The 12,851-nt window shown below is 48.4% G+C and overlaps 1 protein-coding gene across 1 annotated transcript in view; it reads right to left on the reverse strand.

The window, feature by feature from the left end:
• SRM (spermidine synthase) overlaps positions 1–12,851 on the reverse strand; it is a 37,806-nt gene that overhangs the window by 9,269 nt on the left and 15,686 nt on the right. The window contains exon 2 of the mRNA XM_083163429.1: positions 4,325–4,445. Coding sequence (XP_083019555.1) covers positions 4,325–4,445 — 121 coding nt within the window. The remainder of the gene's footprint in view (positions 1–4,324; positions 4,446–12,851) is intronic.

The following is a 12,851-nucleotide window of genomic DNA, read 5'->3' on the forward strand; positions in this document are numbered from 1 at the left end:
CTACCACCCCATCACCTGCATACTGACCAAACCCCTACCTGCCTGCACACCACCCTGTCACCTGCACACCACTCTGCCTTCTGCACACAACCTCTTCTCCTACCTGCAAACCACCCCGTCACATGAACACTGAGCCAACCATCCACCACACAACCTGTCCCCTACCTTCATACCACATTCTGTCATCTGCATACAGCCCCCCTGCATGCCTACTACCTGCACACAACCTCCTCCCTACCTGCACACCGCCCCCCCGCCTACCACTCACTACCTCCTCCCTACCTGCACACAACCTCCTCCCTGACCTACATACCACCCCCTGCAACCTTCACACTGTCCCTCCATCTGCCTACCACCTGTACACAACCTCCTCCCTGACCTACATAACACCCCCTGCCACTTGCATGCCACCCCTGCCTAACACTCACTACCTCCTCCTTAACTGCACACCACCCCCTGCCCCCTCGCCTACCACTCACTATCTCCTCACTGACCTACATACCACCCCCTGCCACTTGTACGCCACCCCCTCGCCTACCATGCTCACTACCCACCTCCCTACCTGCACACCACCCCCCGCCACCTGCACACTGCCCTCCCCCACCCAAATCTGCCTGCCACCTGAACACAACCTCCTTCCCGACCTGCATACCACCCCCTCCCTTTCTGCCGGAATACCACTTACTGTCTGCCTAACACAATAACCTCCTTATCTACCTACTGCCACCTGCATCATCTCCCATCTGACTGCATGTACGCCACAGGCTGCCCAGTCCTCCCGCAATGTACGCCACAGGCTGCCCAGTCCTCCCGCAATGTCTGTCGTACTCTGCCTGCATCCAGACGGTGACGTTGGACCCCGCGCCTCCCAGTTCTACCCGCAACGTCTGCCGCACTCTGCCTGCATCCAGACGATGACGTTGGACCCTGTGCCTCCCAAGTCCTATCTGCAAAGTCTGCCGCACTCTGCCTGCATCCAGACAGTGACGTTGGACCCCGTGCCTCCCAGTCCTCCCGCAATGTCTGCCGTACTCTGCCTGCATCCAGACGGTGACGTTGGACCCCGTGCCTCCCAGTCCTCCCGCAATGTCTGTCGTACTCTGCCTGCATTCAGATGGTGACGTTGGACCCCGTGCCTCCCAGTCCTACCCGCAATGTCTGCCGTACTCTGCCTGCATCCAGACGGTGACGTTGGACCCCGTGCCTCCCAGTTCTACCTGCAATGTCTGCCGTACTCTGCCTGCATCCAGATGGTGACGTTGGACCCCGTGCCTCCCAGTCCTCCCGCAATGTCTGCCGCACTTTGCCTGAATCCAGACGGTGACGTTGGACCCCGTGCCTCCCAGTTCTACCCGCAACGTCTGCCACACTCTGCCTGAATCCAGACGGTGACGTTGGACCCCGTGCCTCCCAAGTCCTATCCGCAAAGTCTGCCGTACTCTGCCTGCATCCAGACGGTGACTTTGGACCCCGTGCCTCCCAGTCCTCCCGCAATGTCTGTCGTACTCTGCCTGCATCCAGATGGTGACGTTGGACCCCGTGCCTCCCAGTCCTACCCGCAATGTCTGCCGTACTCTGCCTGCATCCAGATGGTGATGTTGGACCCCGTGCCTCCCAGTCCTACCCGCAATGTCTGCCGTACTCTGCCTGCATCCAGATGGTGACGTTGGACCCCGTGCCTCCCAGTCCTACCTGCAATGTCTGCCGTACTCTGCCTGCATCCAGACGGTGACGTTGGACCCCGTGCCTCCCAGTTCTACCCGCAACGTCTGCCACACTTTGCCTGAATCCAGACGATGACGTTGGACCCCGTGCCTCCCAGTTCTACCCACAACGTCTGCCACACTCTGCCTGAATCCAGACGGTGACGTTGGACCCCGTGCCTCCCAGTTCTACCCGCAATGTCTGCCGTACTCTGCCTGAATCCAGACGGTGACGTTGGACCCCGTGCCTCCCAGTCCTACCCGCAACGTCTGCCACACTCTGCCTGAATCCAGACGGTGACGTTGGACCCCGTGCCTCCCAGTTCTACCCGCAATGTCTGCCGTACTCTGCCTGAATCCAGACGGTGACGTTGGACCCCGTGCCTCCCAGTCCTACCCGCAATGTCTGCCACACTCTGCCTGAATCCAGACGGTGACGTTGGACCCCGTGCCTCCCAGTTCTACCCGCAATGTTTGCCGCACTCTGCCTGCATCCAGATGGTGACGTTGGACCCCGTGCCTCCCAGTCCTACCCGCAATGTCTGCCGTACTCTGCCTGCATCCAGACGGTGACGTTGGACCCCGTGCCTCCCAGTTCTACCCGCAACGTCTGCCACACTCTGCCTGAATCCAGACGGTGACGTTGGACCCCGTGCCTCCCAGTTCTACCCACAACGTCTGCCGTACTCTGCCTGAATCCAGACGGTGACGTTGGACCCCGTGCCTCCCAGTCCTACCCGCAACGTCTGCCACACTCTGCCTGAATCCAGACGGTGACGTTGGACCCCGTGCCTCCCAGTTCTACCCGCAATGTCTGCCGCACTCTGCCTGCATCCAGATGGTGACGTTGGACCCCGTGCCTCCCAGTCCTACCCGCAATGTCTGCCGTACTCTGCCTGCATCCAGACGGTGACGTTGGACCCCGTGCCTCCCAGTTCTACCCGCAACGTCTGCCACACTCTGCCTGAATCCAGACGGTGACGTTGGACCCCGTGCCTCCCAGTTCTACCCACAACGTCTGCCGTACTCTGCCTGAATCCAGACGGTGACGTTGGACCCCGTGCCTCCCAGTCCTACCCGCAACGTCTGCCACACTCTGCCTGAATCCAGACGGTGACGTTGGACCCCGTGCCTCCCAGTTCTACCCGCAATGTCTGCCGTACTCTGCCTGAATCCAGACGGTGACGTTGGACCCCGTGCCTCCCAGTCCTACCCGCAACGTCTGCCACACTCTGCCTGAATCCAGACGGTGACGTTGGACCCCGTGCCTCCCAGTTCTACCCGCAATGTCTGCCACACTCTGCCTGCATCCAGATGGTGACGTTGGACCCCGTGCCTCCCAGTCCTACCCGCAATGTCTGCCGTACTCTGCCTGCATCCAGACGGTGACGTTGGACCCCGTGCCTCCCAGTTCTACCCGCAACGTCTGCCACACTCTGCCTGAATCCAGACGGTGACGTTGGACCCCGTGCCTCCCAGTTCTACCCGCAACGTCTGCCATACTCTGCCTGCATCCAGACGGTGACGTTGGACCCGTGCCTCCCAGTTCTACCCGCAACGTCTGCCACACTCTGCCTGAATCCAGACGGTGACGTTGGACCCCGTGCCTCCCAGTTCTACCCGCAATGTCTGCCATACTCTGCCTGCATCCAGATGGTGACGTTGGACCCCGTGCCTCCCAGTTCTACCCGCAATGTCTGCCATACTCTGCCTGCATCCAGACGGTGACGTTGGACCCCGTGCCTCCCAGTCCTACCCGCAACGTCTGCCACACTCTGCCTGAATCCAGACGGTGACGTTGGACCCCGTGCCTCCCAGTCCTACCCGCAATGTCTGCCGTACTCTGCCTGCACCCCAGACGGTGACGTTGGACCCTGTTCTCCAATACCGACCAGGCCTCGTTACATATAGGCCTTTCTTGTGGCATATGTAACATAAGAGAACACAAATTCTAAGGGGTCGATCGTATTAGTGCCGAAGGGTGCGAGTTGACGTTCAGGTGGCGTTTAAGCTCTGAAAACGGCACCAGAATGAAGCCGATCTCGCACCCTTCGCAGTGATGAATTTCACTTAAATTGTTCATACCCCTATGGAGGGGCAAGCACTTTTACGTAAATTCAGTCCGCCGCAAAGTGCGCCCGGTGCCGTGAAGATTTGCGAGTGCGAATCATCCGCACCCAATAGGATCGACCCCTAAGATGCATCGCAATGTAGACTGTTACTACAGGAGGAAATAAATACTAATATTCCAACTGGGCTTGTGAACTACAAGTACCTGCATGTCCCCCAGATGCGAGATGAGCAGAGACTCACAGGTAACATATACACCAGCACATTATATAGCTAGAATGTGCAGGTGATATAACTAGAGTGTCCCCGTACCGGGATACTGCTCATTCTAGCACCCTGCACCTCTAATAACCTGTGCAGTTCCTCTCCCCTGCCTGGGGTGTCGCTCTCTACTGTGGTGATTTTAGCACAGGTCTGGGTCTACATGTCAGTGCTGAAATACAGACCACACTGTGCTAGAAGCACCACAGCAGAGTGACACCCCAGAAAGGGGAGAGGAACTGTGCGGGTGCTAGAATGAACATGACTAGCCCCAGGGTGTAGGGACTTACCTTGCGGGGGTTGGGATGGCTGCAGAGCGGGAGATTTGCCATCATTTCCTGGTAGGAGAATTCATCCCTCTCTGTACACTGGATTAGGCCGTCCAACACCAACACATTGCCATAGGTCTTACTGCAAGGGGGACACAATTACACTCATTCAGTACATCAACTTATCTAGCCTGAATCTGTACATCTGTCAGACCAGACTTAGGTCTACAGTCATTAGGTCGACCCCAGAAGGTCGACTGCCCCCAAGGTCGACAGTCATTAGGTCGACCCCAGAAGGTCGCCTGCCCCCAAGGTCGACATGGGCCAAGGTCGACAGTCATTAGGTCGACATGAGTTTTTCACAGTTTTTTTACCCGAATGTCATCACAGTCGACATGGACACAGTTGGAGTTGAACCGCAGCCCCTCACATCGCTCGCTGCGCTCGGCACACTATTTTATTCTCCCACCACGCCCTAGTGGATGGTAGGGCATGAAATACCGCCTGGCGGCACATGTCGGCTCAAAAAACAGTGAAAAACTCATGTCGACCTAAACCCATGTCGACCTTGAGCCATGTCGACTATCCGGGGTCGACCTAATGACTGTCGACTGACAGATGACCGTTTCCCATTACAATACAGATAACATACAGTGATCTACATTATACAGTCACTACCGCTGTATAGTGTGAGATCACATAATACAGTATAATACAATACAGGTAACATGCACTGATCTACATTATACAGTCACTACAGCCGTACAGTGTCATATCACATAATACAGTATAATACAATACAGGTAACCTGCACTGATCTACATTATACAGTCACTACCGCCGTATAGTGTGATATCACATAATACAGTATAATACAATACAGGTAACCTGCACTGATCTACATTATACAGTCACTACCACCGTATAGTGTGATATCACATAATACAGTATAATACAATACAGGTAACATACAGTGATCTACATTATACAGTCACTACCGCCGTATAGTGTGAGATCACATAATACAATACAGGTAACCTGCACTGATCTACATTATACAGTCACTACCGCCGTATAGTGTGATATCACATAATACAGTATAATACAATACAGGTAACCTGCACTGATCTACATTATACAGTCACTACCACCGTATAGTGTGATATCACATAATACAGGTAACATTCAGTGATCTACATTATACAGTCACTACAGCCGTATAGTGTGATATCACATAATACAGGTAACATTCAGTGATCTACATTATACAGTCACTACAGCCGTATAGTGTGATATCACATAATACAGGTAACATTCAGTGATCTACATTATACAGTCACTACAGCCGTACAGTGTCATATCACATAATACAGTATAATACAAATCTACATTATACAGTCACTACAGCCGTATAGTGTGATATCACATAATACAGTATAATACAATACAGGTAACCTGCACTGATCTACATTATACAGTCACTACCGCCGTATAGTGTGATATCACATAATACAGTATAATACAAATCTACATTATACAGTCACTACCGCCGTATAGTGTGATATCACATAATACAGTATAATACAATACAGGTAACATACAGTGATCTACATTATACAGTCACTACCGCCGTATAGTGTGAGATCACATAATACAATACAGGTAACCTGCACTGATCTACATTGTACAGTCACTACCGCCGTGTATTGTGATATCACATAATACAGTATAATACAATACAAGTAACATACAGTGATCTACATTATACAGTCACTACCGCCGTATAGTGTGAGATCACATAATACAGTATAATACAATACAGGTAACCTGCACTGATCTACATTATACAGTCACTACCGCCGTATAGTGTGAGATCACATAATACAGTATAATACAATACAGGTAACCTGCACTGATCTACATTATACAGTCACTACCCCCGTATATTGTGATATCACATAATACAGTATAATACAATACAGGTAACCTGCACTGATCTACATTATACAGTCACTACCACCGTATAGTGTCATATCACATAATACAGTATAATACAATACAGGTAACCTGCACTGATCTACATTATACAGTCACTACCGCCGTATAGTGTGATATCACATAATACAGTATAATACAATACAGGTAACCTGCACTGATCTACATTATACAGTCACTACCGCCGTATAGTGTGAGATCACATAATACAGTATAATACAATACAGGTAACCTGCACTGATCTACATTATACAGTCACTACCACCGTATAGTGTGATATCACATAATACAGTATAATACAATACAGGTAACCTGCACTGATCTACATTATACAGTCACTACCACCGTATAGTGTGAGATCACATAATACAGTATAATACAATACAGGTAACCTGCACTGATCTACATTATACAGTCACTACCTCCGTATAGTGTCATATCACATAATACAGTATAATACAATACAGGTAACCTGCACTGATCTACATTATACAGTCACTACCGCCGTATAGTGTGATATCACATAATACAGTATAATACAATACAGGTAACCTGCACTGATCTTCATTATACAGTCACTACCGCCGTATAGTGTGATATCACATAATACAGTATAATACAATACAGGTAACATACAGTGATCTACATTATACAGTCACTACCGCCGTATAGTGTGAGATCACATAATACAGTATAATACAATACAGGTAACCTGCACTGATCTACATTATACAGTCACTACCGCCGTATAGTGTGAGATCACATAATACAGTATAATACAATACAGGTAACCTGCACTGATCTACATTATACAGTCACTACCTCCGTATAGTGTCATATCACATAATACAGTATAATACAATACAGGTAACCTGCACTGATCTACATTATACAGTCACTACCGCCGTATAGTGTCATATCACATAATACAGTATAATACAATACAGGTAACCTGCACTGATCTACATTATACAGTCACTACCACCGTATAGTGTGATATCACATAATACAGTATAATACAATACAGGTAACCTGCACTGATCTACATTATACAGTCACTACCACCGTATAGTGTGAGATCACATAAGACAGTATAATACAATACAGGTAACCTGCACTGATCTACATTATACAGTCACTACCTCCGTATAGTGTCATATCACATAATACAGTATAATACAATACAGGTAACCTGCACTGATCTACATTATACAGTCACTACCGCCGTATAGTGTCATATCACATAATACAGTATAATACAATACAGGTAACATACAGTGATCTACATTATACAGTCACTACCGCCGTATAGTGTGATAATGTCCGGTCACGATTGTTCCTTGCGACCGGTTAATGCCTCAGAAGTCAGGGGGTCACAGTGCTACGCGTCACGCACTGTGCTTCCCTCGCTGACTCTAGTGTTAGCGGAGCTATTAAGACACACGGACCTTAAAATAATGTAATTTAAGCTAGACAGATCAGAAATGCATTCAATGGGTAAGGGGAGTGGGGGGTAGCCACGAAGGTACGGTCGGCGTACGCTTCGCCACTAGCTTCGTCCTGACATTGACATTGTGCTCCTATGCCGCCTATGTGATTGCGCTCTAGCCGCATACACAGTTAATTATACGGAGACTTATTCCATAATATACCTTGCACGGAGGCTCCTTTGGAACGTCCCTCGTGCAGTGTAAACCTCATATAGTATAATAAAGATACACAACAGCACGTAGAATTAATTCCATCTAGGCTCATAGAAGCCTTCAGTAACTTTGCGGATACAATTAAGTGTAATTATTTCTATCGTGAACACAGTGAGACCTAATAAAGCTTATATCAAAGACAGTTTCTCAGAACACTAATTGAAAGTGAATACATTACTAGTAAGGGAATGGGGGTCCCACGTCGCATGGATAAAGATATCTATTTTTACTACATGTTATGTGTTTAATGTCTTGTGTCTGTTATATTTTCGCTATATTTTATCTATCTAATTAAATAAAGGTTACATTTTAATACGTATTCTTTGGGTGCACCACACAGTGACATCCCGTTTCTGTCCCCATGAACTTTATTTGAATAAATCATACATAATTCCAGTTCTGAATTGGTGTTCTGAGGACTTAAGCCAAAAGAGAACGGTTAACGTTACAACCTTTTTTTAAATATATCACATTGTGTGGTCAGGTGCGAGCAAGGCGTACCTTGCGCAATTACGAAGCTCTAAATCAGGCTTTGCTGGTGGCGGTGTACCTCATAGAGGGGACTCGTGTGTCCAAAGTGAACCCCAGTCACAGCCTGAGCTACTCAGGTTGATGTATCTGTAGGAGCGACCGATGGGTCCGTGACACACAATATAATACAATACAGGTAACATACAGTGATCTACATTATACAGTCACTACCTCCGTATAGTGTGAGATCACATAATACAGTATAATACAATACAGGTAACCTGCACTGATCTACATTATACAGTCACTACCTCCGTATAGTGTGAGATCACATAATACAGTATAATACAATACAGGTAACCTGCACTGATCTACATTATACAGTCACTACCTCCGTATAGTGTGAGATCACATAATACAGTATAATACAATACAGGTAACCTGCACTGATCTACATTATACAGTCACTACCTCCGTATAGTGTGAGATCACATAATACAGTATAATACAATACAGGTAACCTGCACTGATCTACATTATACAGTCACTACCGCCGTATAGTGTGAGATCACATAATACAGTATAATACAATACAGGTAACATACAGTGATCTACATTATACAGTCACTACCTCCGTATAGTGTGAGATCACATAATACAGTATAATACAATACAGGTAACCTGCACTGATCTACATTATACAGTCACTACCACCGTATAGTGTGAGATCACATAATACAGTATAATACAATACAGGTAACCTGCACTGATCTACATTATACAGTCACTACCTCCGTATAGTGTGAGATCACATAATACAGTATAATACAATACAGGTAACCTGCACTGATCTACATTATACAGTCACTACCGCCGTATAGTGTGAGATCACATAATACAGTATAATACAATACAGGTAACATACAGTGATCTACATTATACAGTCACTACCTCCGTATAGTGTGAGATCACATAATACAGTATAATACAATACAGGTAACCTGCACTGATCTACATTATACAGTCACTACCGCCGTATAGTGTGAGATCACATAATACAGTATAATACAATACAGGTAACCTGCACTGATCTACATTATACAGTCACTACCGCCGTATAGTGTGAGATCACATAATACAGTATAATACAATACAGGTAACATACAGTGATCTACATTATACAGTCACTACCTCCGTATAGTGTGAGATCACATAATACAGTATAATACAATACAGGTAACCTGCACTGATCTACATTATACAGTCACTACCGCCGTATAGTGTGAGATCACATAATACAGTATAATACAATACAGGTAACATACAGTGATCTACATTATACAGTCACTACCTCCGTATAGTGTGAGATCACATAATACAGTATAATACAATACAGGTAACCTGCACTGATCTACATTATACAGTCACTACCACCGTATAGTGTGAGATCACATAATACAGTATAATACAATACAGGTAACCTGCACTGATCTACATTATACAGTCACTACCGCCGTATAGTGTGAGATCACATAATACAGTATAATACAATACAGGTAACATACAGTGATCTACATTATACAGTCACTACCTCCGTATAGTGTGAGATCACATAATACAGTATAATACAATACAGGTAACCTGCACTGATCTACATTATACAGTCACTACCGCCGTATAGGGTGAGATCACATAATACAGTATAATACAATACAGGTAACATTCAGTGATCTACATTATACAGTCACTACCTGTTAGGAGCTGCACGGGCAGCGCCTCCGCTCGCCCGGCAGTCTCCTCTGTAGTTCTTCCGGCGGTTGCCGGGTTACCGCGACGCCGTCGCGTCATCAGCCGGGAGCTTCCGGCAGGCAGTCAGGCTGCCGGCGTACAACCCCTTCCTCCCCTGCCGCAGCGGTTGCCAAGGCGACGGGGGATGCCTGGCGGCCGCAGGGAGGAAGGGGTGTGCATGACGCCGCACGCAGCGTCAGGGTAGCGCTTGGCGCGCTATTTAAACTTGGTTGCTGGGGCACTCAGACGCCGGCTATAGCTCTTGATTTGGCGTCCTGAGTGTTTCCGGTTCCAGGCTCCTGCTCACTCGTGGTTCCTGCTTCCAGTCCCTGTTCCTGGCTGGCTCCAGGATCCTTGCTTGTGTCTGCCTGCCGATCTCTTGGTTTTCAGATAAGTTGGGAGATTCTCACTCCTTGCCTCCCTTATTGTCATTTATCTTTTGTATCATCATATCGTGTATTGTTACACCCGTCAGCAGTTCTTATTGTGTCAGCATATTGTGTATTGTTACACCCGTCAGCAGTTCTTATTGTGTCAGCATATTGTGTATTGTTACACCCGTCAGCAGGTCTGATTGTGTCAGCATACCGTGTATTGTTACTCTTGCTCAGCATCTGGGTACACCTCGTGTATTGTGATACCGGTCAGTTTGGCCACGGTACATTGTCTTGCCTGTTGCCCACAGCATTAGCACCGCGGGTCCCAGCCCAGTCCGCTATCCACTGACACCCCCCTCCGTGGGACAGGGTGGTTCTCGCCTCTTTGGTTTGTTAGGTAGATTTCCCCTTGTTTACCTCCGGCCTTGGCGGCTGCGTTGTCACTAGTAAGACCAGGTGGCATCGGGGTGGGAGCCTGACTAACGGGCTCCCACGAACGCGGCTATTATTGGTGAAGGTTAGCTTAGCACGCATCCGCCAACTCCAAGGGGTGACAACGGAGTTCGGGTAGGCGAGATCTCCCTGTTCCTAACATTATAGCCGGCCCATACTTCACCCAACTTCCAGTCAGCTATTATGGATCCGGCCCAGCAGGCTGCTAATCACGCTCTGGCGGGGCAGATGCATACTCTTACTCAAGAGCTTCAGAAATTGACCCTCCGGGTAAACTCACAAGAGGAACGGGTACAAGGGGTCTTATCCTCGTCTAGAAACCCCGAACCCAAGTTGAGTCTCCCGGACCGGTTTTCCGGGGAACGTTCCCAGTTTTTTAACTTTAGAGAGTCGTGTAAACTTTATTTCAAACTCCGCCCGGCCTCCTCCGGCGTGGAATCCCAGCGTGTGGGAATGGTCATCTCCCTGTTACAAGGAGACCCTCAGACCTGGGCGTTTGGCCTTCCCGCAGGGTCCGAGGCCCTTACCTCTGTGAATGCTTTTTTTTCTGCCATGGGGTTGCTTTACGACGACCCAGACCGTGCTGCCTCAGCCGAAGCCAACCTGAGGGCACTACGGCAGGGTCAGAGTAACGCAGAGGCTTATTGTACCCAATTCAGGAGGTGGGCCATTGACTCTGGTTGGAATGACCCAGCACTCCGTAGCCAGTTTCGCATTGGTTTATCTGAAACATTAAAAGATGCATTGGTTCACTACCCTACCCCGACCTCCCTGGATGAAATTATGGAGTTAGCCATCAAGGTAGATCAGAGGTTCCGGGAACGCCAGAGGGAGAGGATCTCTGGGGTATATCCCTCCACATCACTGGGGGAGACCTCGGAGGTTGTCTGTGACGAACCCATGCAAATTGGGGCTACACGTTTATCGGCCGCAGAAAAGAATCGTAGGAGGCTGAAGGGTCTCTGTCTGTATTGTGGAGGTCAGGGTCACCGTGCAGTGGTCTGTCCGTTGAAGGCGGGAAAAGACAGGGCCTAGGTGGGTTTGGGGAAACTCACTTGGGCCTATCTTGTTTTTCTCCCCTAGACTCGATCATTATTCAGGTTTCTGTCACCTGTAATAACTGCACTGTCGCTACCACTGCCTTTGTTGATTGCGGTGCAGCCAGCAATTTTATTGACAGGGGGCTGGTTTGTTCGTTGGGGCTCAAGCCCATTTCCCTGGTCAATTCCTTGTCGGTTTGTGGCCTGGATGGTCAGCCACTCGCCAACGGCAGTGTTACCGCGTGCACCCCTTCTCTCCAGCTTTCGGTGGGGGCTCTTCATTCTGAAGAGATTTCTTTTCTGTTGTTTCACTGTCCGCTCACGCCACTCGTCCTGGGGTTACCATGGCTTAGGAAGCACAATCCCAGTATCGACTGGACCACAGGAGAAATCATACGTTGGGGCTCTTCCTGTTCTGATCATTGTCTCTCTCTTCCTCTTCGTCTTGTCCTTTCCGTTTTTTCTTCTTTACCCGTACCCTACAGAGACTTTGCCGATGTGTTTTCCAAGAAGGAAGCTGATACGTTGCCCCCTCACCGTCCCTTTGATTGTACTATAGACTTAGTTCCCAATGCCAGATTGCCCAAGGGACGTCTATATGCCCTCTCAGAACCTGAATCCCAGGCCATGGATTCATACATAAAAGAAAGTCTTGAAAAGGGATTCATTCGTCCTTCTAAATCTCCTGTAGGTGCAGGGTTTTTTTTTGTTGAAAAAAAAG

Source organism: Crinia signifera, chromosome 19 (genome assembly GCF_055691185.1).
Source record: "Crinia signifera chromosome 19, ASM5569118v1, whole genome shotgun sequence".
Classification (NCBI taxonomy): Eukaryota; Metazoa; Chordata; class Amphibia; order Anura; family Myobatrachidae; genus Crinia; species Crinia signifera.